This window comes from Saccopteryx bilineata, chromosome 9, assembly GCF_036850765.1.
Source record: "Saccopteryx bilineata isolate mSacBil1 chromosome 9, mSacBil1_pri_phased_curated, whole genome shotgun sequence".
NCBI classification, from domain to species: Eukaryota; Metazoa; Chordata; class Mammalia; order Chiroptera; family Emballonuridae; genus Saccopteryx; species Saccopteryx bilineata.
Window position 1 is genome coordinate 29,854,998 of NC_089498.1, and position 16,149 is coordinate 29,871,146.

The following is a 16,149-nucleotide window of genomic DNA, read 5'->3' on the forward strand; positions in this document are numbered from 1 at the left end:
TGACATAACAGAAATGGTGCACTGCCACTGATTTTTATAAGCAAAACAAATGGCTATACAATCAAGTTGGGATCTCTTTGATCAGACACACAGCCAAAGAGCCCCCAAATCAGTCATTAGACAGTCAACAGGCAGTATCACTGTAAATAGCTATACTTTTAGTACTTAAAATGGTAGATATAGGCAATCAGGCAAGAGCCGGATCTGTGTACACACACGTCAAATTCTCCCACACCCCCGCAATCTTAGCTGTCCATTCCAAATCATCCTGGTTGGGCTTCTAGATGTTGAGTGACAAAGGAGACTAGTTAGCTATTGTAACCTGGATTTTTGAGAAGCATGAGTTTCTTAGAGGAAAAAAAGGAGGATAACAGTGACCAGGATCTCCCCATTACCACCCCCACCACCACTGCAGGAAATAAATGAAGCAAAACTAGAGCTTCTCAGAGTGTTTCTGTACACAATTTAATGTCATAAAATGAAAGATTTCAATTTCAAATGGATCATCTAACCCAAAACCACCAAGAAGTTCAAAATAGTTTCAGAGCATCCCTGACAAGGGCCCATTCAGATTCTAGTTGACATTCCTCGCGATAAGGATGCCTTGCTTGTCACAGGGCTGCTTTTAGGAAATGGGAGTCCAAACTGAATCAGTATTATAGGCATCACAGCACGGTCCCTCTTGGGATGTATTCCCAACATACAACTTGTATCCATAAAGTTTGCCCACTTCAAACCCCAGGACTTTATGCCTCCAGACACAAAAGTTCCTGCCTCCCAGACCACCAAGATGTATTGATGCCCTTCAAAAGGTCCAGTGACTTCTGACCGTCCCTAACTGATTTTAACTTGTTTCCTCCATCAGTTCCTCAAATCCCCAATGGAACGCTCTCTTCAATGGCAATTTGTAAAACTTCCATCACTACCACCTGCAATTTTTCAGTGACTCAGAACTGTTGACCAATAAGGACCACAGAAGAAAGATCCTAATGGATTAAACAAAAATACTGGTAAATAAATAGCAACTCTTCAACCGAGTGAAGGGCAGGGCTACAACTAGATGAGAACTTAAGATGTAAGGTGGCGCATACCCTGTTTTGGGGTTGGAGAAATAACAAACACATATGATTATACTATTCCATGCTAAGATATATATCTTCTTTAGTAAAAATTAATAATAATAATAATAATAACTACCCACGCAGGGCGAGGGAATAAACGTTATCAGCTCTGCACAAGGAAGTATGAGTGTCAGAAAGCAGGTGAGTCGGATATCAAGTATCTAAAGCAGCCCGACCCCAGCGTTAGAGCGGCCCCTCCCCTGTGTATTCTCCGAAGCAGGTATTACACTTGGAGACTATTGCTTCCTTTGCTGCATTTTGTCTCTCTTGCGAGCTAGGATGGGCCCTAGGCCCTGAGGAGAGCCTGGCACGCGGCAGGTGGTCTTGAAGGAGCAAGTGGATATTACATTAAAGCATACCTCAAGGAAAGAACAAATGAATGAATGAATGAATGAATGTGTGAGTGAATGAACTAAGGAAGGAACAAACGACCCAGAGCAAGACCTGCATCCTGCTCTGCTCCTCGGCCTCACCACACCACGCGCGTGGCTGAAACCCAGGTAAGCACTAAGGTCCACGTGCGCCAAACCCCACCTACGGCGGCCGGGAGGCGCCAGGCCACTTCAGGGCGGAAAAACCATCTATAGCTCTTGCCCGACCCCTAAGTACGCAGGCGCGGGCAGCAGGCACTTCCGTAAGGTCACTTCCTCCCCCATCTCCTAGCAACGGCTGGAAGCGTTATTGACAACCCACGGAGCGATAGCGCGGGACTGAGCCCCAAGTTTTGCCGCCAGCGCGATGGTAAATCTAGTGTCTCTGTCTGCGAGTCACCACTGTAGAGGTGCCGGCCTGAGTGGGCCTTCGCTGCCCTGCTCCCGAGTCCGGGGCGCAGGGAAAGCAGGGGACCTGCAAGCTTCTTGGCAGGATGACTGGGAGACCCTGGGACAAGACGGCAACGATAGAGGCGGGGAAGGGGGGAAGCTATTTTGGAGCATAGATACCTGGGGGGGGGGGAGTTCTGGATGTGGTACTTGGGGAAGGGAGATATCGAAAGACATGAGAGATGTTGAGGGGATGAGAGATTTCGACAGTGAGGCAAGTGTGAAAAGGGGAGGAACAAGATGAAGGAAAAAACACCTTAAAAGGGAAGAAAGTGATAGGACAGGGAGCGCAAGGCAATGGAGAGAAAGAAGGAGATATTAAGAAAGAATGGAAAGGAAGACAAAGAAGGAAAGAGGAACGAGAGGAGAGAGAAGATAAATAGAAAGGAAGGGAAAGAAAGTGTAGCCTGGGGAAAGTTTGAAGAAGAACAAGTGGAAAGCAAAGAGTTGTAAGGGAAATGAAAAAGGGATAGAGATCAAAAGATGTAGAGGGAGGGCTCAGAAATCAGGAAAGGAGAAAATAACTGGGGAAGGAGAAGGAAAGGCTGGAAGAGCAGAGAGCCATTTGGGAGAGAAGTAAAAGAGAACAGATAAACAGAGCAGTGAGTGTAAGGAGCTGTGGACATCGTCTTAGAGATGGCAAAAATGCAATAAATTATTGATCCCTCCTACAGCTATTATTCTTTAAGTGCAATATTTCCCAAAGTGAGATGCAAACATTAGTTGCTACTTGAGATGGCTCAGAAATACCAAATAACACAGAGTAAATCACATTTGAGAAAGTAATTCCTCTTTCATTTTCTGTCCAGCCTTTACACCGCATCCAGGTGAAAAGTTTGTGGCAATATTAGGTCGTTGTACCTCTATCATTTCACAATTTCAGTTTTTCACTGAAGTATTAATAGACCTTAGGTCGGAAATTTTATTAGGGTAGAATTTAATATGCCCCCCTTTTTTTCTTGGTTAATTCTGTTTGTGACTAATGATACCAAATTTCCATTTCTAGTAGTGATGTATAGTGTCCTTGGAAGTGCATTCAGTTAAGCTTTTAGAAGTGAGGTAATTTAAAGAACGTGCTAGGTAAATAATATAGATGGCATTCATAATGTCAAATATTATGAATCTAGAACAGGGGTAGTCAACCTTTTTATATCTACCGCCCACTTTTGTATATCTGTTAGTAGTAAAATTTTCTAACCGCCCCCCGGTTCCACAGTAATGGTGATTTATAAAGTAGGGAAGTAACTTTACTTTATAACATTTAAACCATATAATAATAATTATTTACCAAGTACTTTATGTCGGATTTTCGCTGTTTGGCAGAATAAATCTTTATAAAACAACTTACTATAGTTAAATTTATCTTTTTATTTATACTTTGGTTGCTCCGCTACCACCCACCATGAAAGCTGGAATGCCCACTAGTGGGCAGTAGGGACCAGGTTGACTAACACTGATCTAGAACATAAATGCCTGACATTCAGAAAACACTTGAACAGAAGATGGAATAAGTTTTCACCACCAGGCTTGGTGCAAAAGAAAACTGTCTTGCCTAAGTAACATTATGTTCACCTGCACAATGTTGGGAGTGGGGGCAGGGCAGTATAATAAGCCCTCATCAAGAGACTCTGAAGAATAATGTTTAAATTCAGAATACCCAGTGATTACTCAGTTATGAACAATACTCAGGTTTGGAAAATATTATTCTTGATTTTAGCATTTGCACAAGAAAGAAAACCTCTACAATACAGTTTATGCATAAAATTCATTCAGAAAGCTGAGTTTAAAACCCAATAATGGGGTACCAACATAATCATTTGTGGTTGAACATTCAGCTTGCCCTGAGAACAAGGCCATAGTTACCAAGAGATTCCTAAAATCCTAAAAATAAGTTTTTACAGACTATCCTGAATTTAGTCATCTGAACTCCCAATAGGTAACATTTAGGATTGAAAATAAGATTTTCATTAAAGGATACTTTTAGAAAGAGGGTGGCAATGATATACTTCTATAAATAATAAAGTACTATAGTATAGAAAAGGAATTTTTCATACAAATACAGAAAGATCAATGAGTAAAAGATGATCAGGAGATTTCTATCCAGTATAAATAATGCTTTTCCAGTGAATAGAGACAGATAAAAATGGAGTGAGCTCTCATGAGGCAGTAAGCTTTCTGACTAGAAGAATTCGAGCTAAGTATTTGTCGGGGTTGTCTTTCAGGGGTCCTATATAGGCTTTGTATACAGGACTTGACACTTTAAAAGCTCTCTTCCAAAAGTCTGAGATTATAGCATTTGATACTGTAGGTTAAAGAGATAGGGGACTAGGGACCTTTCTAAATATTGTTCTCAACAAGATTGGGGTCACCACAAAGATCTTTTTGGTTAATTGCTGTCCTGATCTCTTACAGACAGAGGTGGAGGAAACCCTAAAGAGGATACAAAACCATAAAGGGGTTATTGGAACAATGGTTGTGAATGCAGAAGGTAAATACATCATGATCTGCCTTCTTGATGTGAAGAGGCCAGCCAAGGCCCTGTTGGTTGCACCATGCATCAAGACAAGCATCTTAGAATTTGAAATCAAAAGCATATTTGTATATTTTAGTTATAACACTTACTTATCAAACTTTGAGTCTTAGACGCCAAGCACTCTGCTAAGAACTAGGGATATAAATAGGAATAAGACATGTCTAAAAAGGTCTGCATTGCCAAGAAGATCATCTAGTTTGGAAAGCTTTGGTAACGCTCTTCGAATATTTCAGGAGTACCAGTAAGACTTTTATGTTGAAGATAGGGAGAATCTCATTGTTGGAAGTTTGTTTTTTGTTTTAACATTATAGGGGATACAGAGTTTCAATTTTCATTTTAAGTGATATTGTTTCTTTACCATAATTAATAAAATCTCTGAGAATTAATTGTAATTTATAGTATAGTCTTTGTGGTTCTAGTACAGGAGGGGCCAATACATTTCCACCTTTGAAATCTACAGGCTTATAACCAGAAACTTGCTCTCACTCCACAGTTCCTATTAATCCACAAAGCCTGTCTCTGGCACATTGCCTGCCGCATGCCCATAGCTGATGGCAACCACTTAAAGGCTCTTGCTAATTCAGGCATTTGTAAGGGCAAGGGGTGCCACAAATCCCAGAGTATTAGTTGAAATAAGAGTAGTAACTTCATATAATCAGGGTGCAAACATCAGATTGGCACATTGCCAGCTCAGTTCTGGGCAAGTAGAATCTCACAGCTAATCATTATTTTAGAGCAAATCTATCAATATTTATTGATGGCTTTAAAATTTCAATGATTTAAGGTCTGTTTAAACTCTGCTTCAATCCCTTATTATTAAATATAGAAAATAACCTACTTTACTGATGGCTGTGATAAGGGAAAAATCATTGTCAAGTGTCTGGCACAATACCCAACATTTAATAGAATTGTAAATAAATAGTTCTGAGGATGTAGGAATTTTTAATTGTTTTGTACAGATAAAATATCTGATGTGTTTTACAAACCAAAGTTAAACATAACTCAGTGTCAAATGAATATACTAAATACACCAATCTAGGGTGATCAGGTAGAAGTAAATTTAAGATTGGCCCTACAGGTAAGTCAAGAGCTATGCCTAATATTTCCAGGAAGAAATTCAACCCTAGTGTTTGGTTCTGGTTGAACTGATTTTAGGTCCATGAATTTGTATAATCTCTGCAACAAGCCCTAGGATGGGTTATCATCGTCACTTCCCAGAAGTACTGTATTCCTTTCCTTTTACTTACATAACAAAGTACCAGATACCTAGTGGCTTCAAAAATTAATTATTTTCTCTCAGTTCTGGAGGCTGGCAGTTGAAATCAAGGTGTCAGCAGGGCCAAACTATCTCTGAAGGCTCTACAAGAGGCCCTTTCTTGCCTGTCTTTAGCTTCCGGTAGTTTCCAAAAATCTTTGGCATTTTTAGGTTTGTAGATTCATCCCTCCCATCACGGCTCCTTCATCTTTTCCATGTCTCTATTTTGTCTTCTATCAATAATAAGGACACCAGTCATCATTGGATTAGGGTCCACCCTAAGCCAATGTAACCCCATCTTAACTAATTACATCTGCAAAGACCCTATTTCCAAATAAGGTCATGTATTGACCTTATCCAGCCAATGCACATACATTCACCTGTGACATCCAGGACAACTCATCTAATGTGTTACTTTGGAAGATCTTAGTCTAAACTACATAATCACGGCAACATACATCAAATGTCTAAATAATACCTGTACCCTTGGATCTGTAATTCACTCCTAGGAATTTACCCTAAGAAGGAAAGATTTAGGTACAAAGGATAGTCAGGGACCATATAGAATAGTGATAAATAAACAGACAGATAAGTAAATAGATCTATTCCAGTGATTTTTAACTGGTGTGCCAGAAGAATTTTTGAAACATGCGATACCTGACTATTTAATCAGGGTCACTGACCTCTTTCCCCTTAGATTGTCATATGAAAAAAAAATAACAGCCAACACAACAATAGCCATTTGGTGTGAATGAATCAAAATTATACCTTTTTTTGGTCAGATCAGCAAGAAATACATTTTTTTTTTGGTGTGCTGCAGAATTTTAGTAATTAGTTTACGTATGCCATGAGATGAAAAAGGTTGAAAATAGCTGATCTATCCCAACAATAGGGGAAATTTTAATTATATAATACTTACTTGATGACCTATTTATTTAAAATGTTGAAAAATATTCAGAGTCATGGGAAACTACTCACAATATTAGCCAAAAGAAATTGGGTAACGTTGCTGTACCCAGCATTTTCTAATAAAAAATATAACCAGGTCCACAGATACATTTAAAATAAACACAGAAGAAAAGGTTGAGATATGTTGTGGTGATTATTCCTGAGTGGAAGAATTAAAAATGATTTTTACTTTGTTTTCCTATGGTTTCTCAGCACTTTTCTCATCCAAAGGCAACAAAATATATTATTTTTAAGACCCATTAACTTCTTCTAATTAGCCTGTACCAGGATAAGGTTGTGTTAAGATTCAGGGTACTTTTCTGAAATTCAGATTAACCTTTTTCCCAAAAATATAAATGAAGGGCTTATTTTTATGGTCAGATTATTAATAACCAGAGTGTATGACAAGGATGTTTATTAATAGCATGTGGTATAAGTTATGTGTCCAGAATGTAATAAAATATGCCATTTCAACAGCCTACTCAATTTTAAATGAAAGTGCCATTTACTATAATGCAGCTTTGTAACTTTCGAAGCCCCATGAAATTTGATACTGAAAATATTTAACTAAGATGGTGTTTATGTGTTCTTGTTCTCTGTAGTGGTGTTAGTCCACTAACTCTAGGCAAATCATGTTAACATATTTTCAGGTTTTATTTGTGGTTAGGTAGGCCTTCTACCATGTTTATACATTTAGAACTCTTCATATGTCATATTAAATCATTTTCTGGTTTCATTGTTATTGAAACATAGACTTCCTAGTCATGACAATAAAGTGAGCTTACCAATTTAGCCCAGTGCTGAATGGTATAGGTTTTCATTAGAGAAGATTCTTTGTTAACGTTAGTTTCCCGTTTATAAAACTATTCATTATTTACATTATTACAGCATTGATCAGTGAATTAGATACCAGTGAATATATATGTGTGTGTTTCATAGGCAGTCACATCTGTCATATATTCTACTGTATATAAGCCTGATCTCAGTTGGCTCTTAATTTTAAATATTCTTGACATTTCTAACAATCTGTCCTTTGAATCTTATTAGATTTTATCAGCCATTCATCTAACTCCTTTTATTTTTGAAATACAATTTATCAACCAAAGTGCAAATGTACTGTGGAGGAGTAGCAGCTTCTGGGGACCATAAAGAGTCATTTTAAAGCAATGCCATAAATTCAGCAATATCAAAATTCATACTCTTTGTTCTAGCAGTTTCATTTTTAGGAGTTTATACTACGCATATATGCAAATTGTGAATGGCATGCACAAAGACATATTCTGTAGCTTTGTTTGTAAAAGTCAAAGATTGGGAACAGTCGAACTGCCTGTCAGGCGGATATATTAGTTGTATGTATTACAAAGCATCCGTTGGGCAGTCACATTACAAAGTCATTAACATGAATGACCCAGCCTTATGTGTACTGAATGGAACCACTTCCAAAGTGCATTAAATGAAGAAAAAAAAATTAGGTGCAAAATGGAGAATGATACAATTAAAGAATACAAACACAAACCTACTTGAATAGACTTAGAGTACCTCTGGAAGGATCCCAAAGAAATGGGGAGCTATGGTTACCTCTCAGAAGGGGAAGCGGGCAAATTTTATTCTATGTGCTAAAATTACTTATTTTTTTCTTTTTCAAGTGAGGGGAGGGTAGATAGAGAGACAGACCTGCATGCGCCCTGACCAGGGTATACCCAGAAACCCCAGTCTAGGGCCAGTGCTCTGCCTATCTGGGGCCATTGCTCCATTGCTCGACAACTGAGCTATTTTGGCACCTGAGGAGAGGCCATGGAGCCATCCTCAGCACCCAGGGCCAACTTGCTCCAATCAAGCCATAGCTGCAGGAGGGGAAGAGACAGACAGACAGGGGAGCAGGAAAGGTGGAGAAGCAGTTAGTTGCTTCACCTGTGTGCCATGACCGGGAATTGAACCCAGGACATCCACACACCAGGCTGACACTGTACCACTGAGCCCACTGGCCAGGGCCTAGAATTACTTCTTAATAAATTATTTTTTAATTACCTTGCATGCTACCAAGCAAGAGCTACATAAATATGTGTTGACTGATTTTTTTTCAAGTGTCTTTAGGGGATAGGAAAAACTCCCAAGACTTTCCACAGCATGCATTTACTATTCAGAAAGGCTAGCAGTTTCATTTATTGACTTGAATCATGAATAGACTAAACAGGCCTGAGCATCTGATTCATAATCTTGTCATCTACATTTTAAATAATTTATTCTGGTTGTATTTCTTGTTTTGACACTGAGCAATGCAGGCTTTGTAGGTAGTCCCTGTTCAGGATGCAAAATAAAACTGTTTGTCAAAAAGTGCTCTTCCAAGGTTGAGTGCTTGCTACATTTCACTCTCCTGCTTGTTAAAGGCACAGGCCTTGTGATGTTACATCAGGTGTGAAAGACAAAACTGACCTCTGGGGGAAAGTGGCCAACAAATATGAATACGAAAACTAACAAGTATATTTAAAACCTTATTTATTGAGTAGGTGTTCCTGTAGGTGATGTCCTTATGTTGTTTAGCAAGACCTATTCTAGTGATAACAATTCTCTTAACAGGGGAAAGCAATTAACCTGTTTCAAAGTCAGAACTGAGGTTCTCAAAGAGTTTCATGAAAAACTGGTAAAATCCCAAGTTTGTAATGCTGTTCCACAAAGTGCTCACCTTGGCTTACAGTTTCTGAAATTACATTCCCTGAGGGAAAACGAAGAGCCACATTAGCCTCTTTCACTGCTTGGTCTCAATTCAGGTACCTGAGGAATCTGACAGTGATCCCTAATTCACCTTCACATGTCCCCCTGAAATAAAGACACATTTGCAGATCAAATTCCTGGAATTCCCTGGCTTTGTGGTAGTTCTCAAAGTAATGTGGAGGCCATTTCTGTTTCCATACAATATATGCAAAATACCTAGCACAGCACCTGTTATTTAATAAGCGCTGAGTGCTGAGTGACCCAAATTAAGTCAGATTGATTTAAACTGATTGAATTATACTTGCATATTTGTCTGGCTAGATTTTTCCAGTAACATTAATAGGCTCTGTTTTAAATGCGTATCATGGAGCAATCAAGCACACAAGTAGCCAAATTTAATAATGCTTAAACCAAGAATAAGTGCAAACCAGGAAATGCCCAGCAAAGTCACGATGTCTTTATTGCTGTTTTTTTTTTCTAACATAAAATTTAAGGCTTTCTAAATACAGTATGTTACAAAGAAATGTCAAAAATCCCTTTTGATATCTACTCTGGCACGTGCAGCGATTTCCCCTTCATACCATGTCACAAACCAAGTGTTTCAAAGCAGACTCGCCATAGACAGGCACTGAGGGAATGCAGCATTTTGTCTAGCGAGGTTCGCTTAGCACTGAAATAATCAGTTACCGGTAACTACTTCCAAAAGACTTGTGCGCGAAAATGTTCATCACACCATTAGCTACAAAAACAAAAACACAATACCTAACAATCCAACAATAGAGATTATGATGTATCCATAAGATAGTAAAAGTATACAACCATTCAAAATAATGTTAATGACATCGTCATCAAAAAGGACAACTTATATGCTGTCATTTAAATAAAGGGAAAAGCAATCATCAAATTTAATTATAGTTTGACCTAAGTATTTTTTTAAACCCATGGAGAGACAAAATGATTAGGAGAAAATAAACTAAAATTGTTCCCAGTGGGTAATACCAGCCATCACTTTTTCTTCCTTCTAACAATTGTATTTTCCATATTTCTATAATGCACATATTACTTTTATAATCAGAAAAAAAAATTTTTAACCCCAAATTCAATCCTGTACCAGGCATTCCCATCCGAACAACCTTGGACAACTCGACGACAGTTCAATATGCAGGTCTCCTCCATCAGCTGACAATGAAAGCCAGGAGCACCGTCCGGGACACTGACCCTCAGAACGACCTCACCTTCCTCAGGATCAGATCCAAGAAACATGAAATCATGGTGGCTCCAGGTGACTTGGCATTTTACTTTATATTAATATTTACAGCATCTTTCTATTTTACCATATTAAAGTCTTGTTTCAGAGAACAAGGAGAATAGATTTGAATACGCAATAGGACACATAGTGTTCTTCAGTTACAAAATGAAGACATGTTTGAATCTGAAAATTCCAACTTGAGGCCCTGGCCGGTTGGCTCAGCGGTAGAGCGTCGGCCTAGCGTGCGGAGGACCCGGGTTCGATTCCCGGCCAGGGCACATAGGAGAAGCACCCATTTGCTTCTCCACCCCTCCACCGCGCCTTCCTCTCTGTCTCTCTCTTCCCCTCCCGCAGCCAAGGCTCCATTGGAGCAAAAGATGGCCCGGGCGCTGGGGATGGCTCTGTGGCCTCTGCCCCAGGCGCTAGAGTGGCTCTGGTCGCAATATGGCAACACCCAGGAGGGTCGCAACATGGCGACACCCAGGATGGGCAGAGCGTCGCCCCCTGGTGGGCAGAGCGTCGCCCCCTGGTGGGCGTGCCGGGTGGATCCCAATCGGGCGCATGCGGGAGTCTGTCTGACTGTCTCTCCCTGTTTCCAGCTTCAGAAAAATGAAAAAAAAAAAAAAAATTCCAACTTGAAAATTGTGTGATGTTAGTGATGAATTTGACCTTTGAAGAAGTTGAATTTTGCCCACTTGCGTTTTTTAGTAGGAATCAAAAAATTTAGGAGACGCAGGTCTCATGCTAGGTGAACTTGGCACACAGTTTTCTGGGGAATGGGAGAAATGTCTCCCGTCCAGGGAGTAAAGTAAGGGTGCATCAAAGGCTTGTAGTCTTAAACTCCTACTGCCAGGAGCTCACATTCACCTGGCATCAAAACACGGCAGCCACCAAAATACTTCTTTCCGTGAAGGAATTATTTACAATGTTGGTAAATGTCAGTGTAAAACAGGACTCACGCTCCTAAATCTAGTTTGGAATAGACCTCACTACAGTAAAACATCTGTAAAAGCAGAATTACCCATAAACTAAATAGAGCTTTTTCTACACATTTGTTCTCACCCTGGCCGCACATTGGCATCAGCTGGAGAGCTTTACAGAAATAATAATGGATACCTGGACTCCACCCCGACCAATGCAATCAGAATCTCTGCACTGGGGCCCAGATAATGGAGCTTTGAAAGCTCGACAGCTGATTCTGATGTGCACACACAGTGGGAAACCATTGGTCTCCACAAGGTCCAAGTGACATTTCAAAGAAAAAAGATTAGCTGAAGTATTCATTTATTATGTTTGATTTTAAAAGTGGGCCCTAGCTGGTTTGCTCAGTGGATAGAGTATTGGCCCAGCATGCGGACATCCTGGGTTTGGTTCCCAGGTCAGGGCACACAGGAGAAGCAACCATCTGCTTCTCTTCCCCTCCCTTTCCCCCTTCTCTCCCTCTTCACTTCTCTCAGCCAGTGGCTCGATTGGTTCGAGCGTGGCCCCAGGTGCTGAGAATGGCTCAATTGGTCTGAGCATCAGCCTCAGGTGCTGAGGATAGTCCCAGATGGGGGTTGCCAGGTGGATTCGGTCAGGGTGCATGCCGGAGTCTACCTCACTATCTCCCCATCACCCCTCCTCTCAGTTAAAAAAAAAAAAAAAAGGTGGATTAATTTTGCCTCTATCTTTCCACAGATAAGGAATACCTTCTGATTGTCATTCAGAATCCATGTGAATAGCCCTGCTACAGCCACATCCACCCTGTGACACTGGGTTGAAAACCTTTACTCTTTAGTGATTACTAAGATTCTATACCAATATGATTGATCTTTTGGACATTCTTTTTTATCTTTACATTTAAACTATTGTACATGTCTCAGTTAGTCCCTTTTGAGTGTAATGTAGAGTTGTGATTTAGCTATATAATAAATAAATTCTGATATGTATGTCTCTTTTCTTATAACACAACCGCTCTTTTACTCTAGAAGTTAACTGTCACCAAGGGCACATACAAGAATCAACCAATGAATGCATAAATAAGTGGAACTGCAAATGTCTGTCTCTCTCTCTCCTTTTTCTCTCTCCCACCCCCTCTCTCTAAAATCGATCAATAAAAAATTGTTAAAAGAATCAGTATAGCTGTATAATTTTTCCCATTTTGTAAAAACGCCAAGGAGAGCCAATGGGGCACTGCGGGAGCCACCAGGGAAGTCCCGACCCTTGAGGAGTGCTCGGTGCTTTGCCAGGCTCAGTAAGAACAGTGAGAGACCAGAAAGGCCGCTCCCAGCTGGCTGGGCGCCACAGCTGAGCACCTCGCCCATCTTGCAGAACTCAGCATCGAGCTTCTGTCACACCAGCCCGCGGGGACCAGGTGCAGGTCTTGGGCAAGGGTGCACACTGCGAAGGCTGACTACATAACTCCAGAGGGTTTTGTTTGTACTGAGTATTTTAAACATCAGAAAAGAATGAAAATCATACAATAAATATAACAGATTTCCAAGAGCCATATAGAACAGATGTTACGATTTTGCCGTATTTGCCTTATATCCTTCCTTTTTTAAATTAAGGTTTTTTTATTTTGAGATAACTGAAGATTCACGTCAACTTTAAGAAATAACAGAGAGCGTATCTCCTACTACAGCAACATCTTTCAAAATTACGGTACAATCTCCAGGCAGGAAATTGACACTGATTCAGGCTAGATACAGAACATTTCCATCACCACCAGGGTCCCTCATGGTGCCCTTTACTAGCAGTCCTCCAGCCCCTGACCCCTGGTGACCACTAATGTGTCCTATTTCTATAATTTTGTCATATCAAGATTATAGAAATAGAATAATACAGTATATAGCCTTTTGGAATTGACTTTTCTCTCAGCATAATTCCCTTGAAATGCAAAAAAAATAAAACATTACAGACACAGCCACAGTCTGCTGTGTGCCTCTGTCCCCTCCTCCCCCAGAGGATTCTTACCAGAAGGCAGAAGTCACTCTGCAAAGGGGTCCACAGGTGCCCACCCCGGAGTTGCAGAAATGCCTCCACAACAAGCCAAGCGTGAAGAACGGTTTCCTCGTTCAACCAAACCCATGGCGCCAGTGCGCATCCCGTGAGGTTAAAGGAAGGGCTGGGGCAAATCGCTCAGGTGAAAAGGGTTTACTCTCCCAGTGGTGATGGGACAGGAGACAGATCACAGATGGGCCTCCTCCCCCAAGGCTTAGAGAGACAATGGAAGCTGCAGCCAAACCGCCAAGTCTATCCGTGCAACAAGTGTCCGAGCCCCGCAGCAGGTCCAGTACCCCAGATTAGGGTATTGGGAATGTGCCCTGCAAGTAACAGCAATAACCTGAGATCTATGCACTGGTGGTCAGGAACAAAGGTGTGGGAGCCGCTAGCCCTGGGTTCCTCTGTTTGTAAGCAAGGTTTGTTGTTGAGCATCGCTGTGCCGGTGCAGCTGAAGGGCCTGATGCAGAGTGAGTGCTCAAGTGTTAGCATCTGCCGCCACTCCAGTGTCACCCAACAATGGCTCTTACTGGGTGGCCAGGAGAGCGGCCCACGACACATACAAATGTGAGTTCTGGAAACAGCCCTGGGATTCCCCACATCCTCAAATCCAGCTGAGCCCCAGATTAGGAGGAGGGTGCAGACTCTGTCTCCAAAAAGAACAGAACAAATGAGGAAATGAGCTTAAATTACAACAGGAGTGAGTTCTTCTTAATGTGTGGGGTGAATAAACATATATATATACATATATATCCATGACAATAACCCCACTTTCATACTTAAGAAATTGAATATTGATACAATATCATCTAATGTACAGTCATATTCAAATTCCTCTGATAGACCCATATGTCTTTTATCTCTTTGTTGTTGTTTTTTTAAATTCCGGATCCTATCAAGGGTCACATGTTGCATTTGGTTGTCATGTCTTTTAGTTTTTAGCTGTTTTTAGAACCCCCTTTTCTTTCTTCTTTACCTCCAGGTGGTAGCAAATTTGTATTTGCTCTCCCTAGAGTCCCCAGTGCCACCTGCTCCCTGTCCCCTGCGAGCCCCTCCTGATTACACCCAGAGGCAGCCTGTGAGCAGAGGAAATTCAGCCAAAGAGCAGGGCTTGGTCCCAGGGGAGTGCTCCCCTTCCTTCTGTGCTGTGACTCAGACAGCAGACACATCAGCACGGACCCAACCTCACCCTTCAGCCCAGGGAGGTCTAGGTACCATAACACCCACTCCCCCAGGGACAGCTTTAGCACCTGCTGACAGCTTCCAACACAAACAAGATCTTGTTAGAATCCAAGCAGCCAGGAAACGCGTTACTGAGGGAAAGGACCACAGAGATCAACTATCTGACCCCCCGGTTTCGCAGGTGAAGTTGCCCCTGAGCCAGGGGTCAGATGTCTTTCAGGAATCCGGTACATGAGTTTGTACTGGACCTGTCATGCCTATAAATTTTATCAGAAGGCTCATGCTCTTTAACACCCCTCTCTCTACCCTCCAGAAATTGTTTTCAGAAGTACCTATTAGCTTATTGTTATAAAATGTGAGGTAACATTTGATCCCAATACCTAAATGTGTCATCGCCCCACAGTTCCCCAGCCCGCGCAGAGCTCATTGGCAGATGCATGGCTGAATTGATAAAGCCACTTCCTTCCTCCTGGCCCAGCCAGAATTTCAAGCCCCATTTGCGATGTAGCAGCGGGAAATCTGTGGCAGGTGCAGAGGACACTGTTGCAAGTGCCAGGGCTCTGTGTGGCTTCTTCTGGGGGGAAAACAGCACTTCCATCTCCCAGGGCAGTGACTTCTGCTCTAGTCCTGCCTGCACATTTTGCATCCAGAGAAACTGTAACCCTTTGTTGGAGACAGAGAAGGTGGTAGCAGAAAGTAGAACTTGCCAAAGCCAATTAACATCAGAGGATGACATGACCTTTGGGAGTTAGCCCCACCCCTCTGCCTTCTGGGACACAGACATTCACATTCCCCCTCGGATTCACAACAATGTAATTAGCTCTAGTTAAAAGATGCCTGGACTTAAAAGATTCACATCCATATGAAACCACTGGTGAAGCTCTCATTTCCTATGAGAAGTACAAGCCTGGGCTCACTTGTGCCTCCCCTTAGTCCAGCGTGGTAGGAATTTTACCTGAACAGTAGGAGAGCTATTCACAGAACCTCTGGAGAATAGATCCCAGCCATAAAAACTGATGATAATGTACCTGGAAAGGCCAGCTTAGTGAAATAGCTACAACACTGTATTAATACATTATTATCATTATGAGTTCCCAAATCTTCATCACTAAAGGGGAGCATCTGTAGAGGACGGGCGGGAGGCTGCGCAACACTCCAGCAGGTGCCTGCCTCCCACAGCCCGTCATACTGGACATATTCTGCCTTTTGAGATAGCTGATGTATCTTGTCAAAAGCAAAAAAAATCCCATAGACTCAAACTTGGAGTTTTTTCCCCTTCTTAGTCTTTGAAATTACAATTATCCCCAATATGTCTTTGACATGGAACAAATCATCCTTATTCTTCT

At 41.4% G+C, this 16,149-nt stretch overlaps 1 protein-coding gene across 1 annotated transcript; it reads left to right on the forward strand.

Moving 5' to 3' along the window:
- Positions 1-1,760: 1,760 nt before the first annotated feature.
- On the forward strand, positions 1,761-12,724 carry DYNLRB2 (dynein light chain roadblock-type 2). The gene is made up of 4 exons (XM_066242834.1): positions 1,761-1,862; positions 4,355-4,430; positions 10,505-10,672; positions 12,317-12,724. Exons 1-4 carry the CDS (start codon positions 1,860-1,862, stop codon positions 12,358-12,360), a joined length of 291 nt encoding a protein of 96 aa, XP_066098931.1. The 5' UTR covers positions 1,761-1,859; the 3' UTR covers positions 12,361-12,724.
- The last annotated feature ends 3,425 nt before the right edge of the window (positions 12,725-16,149 follow it).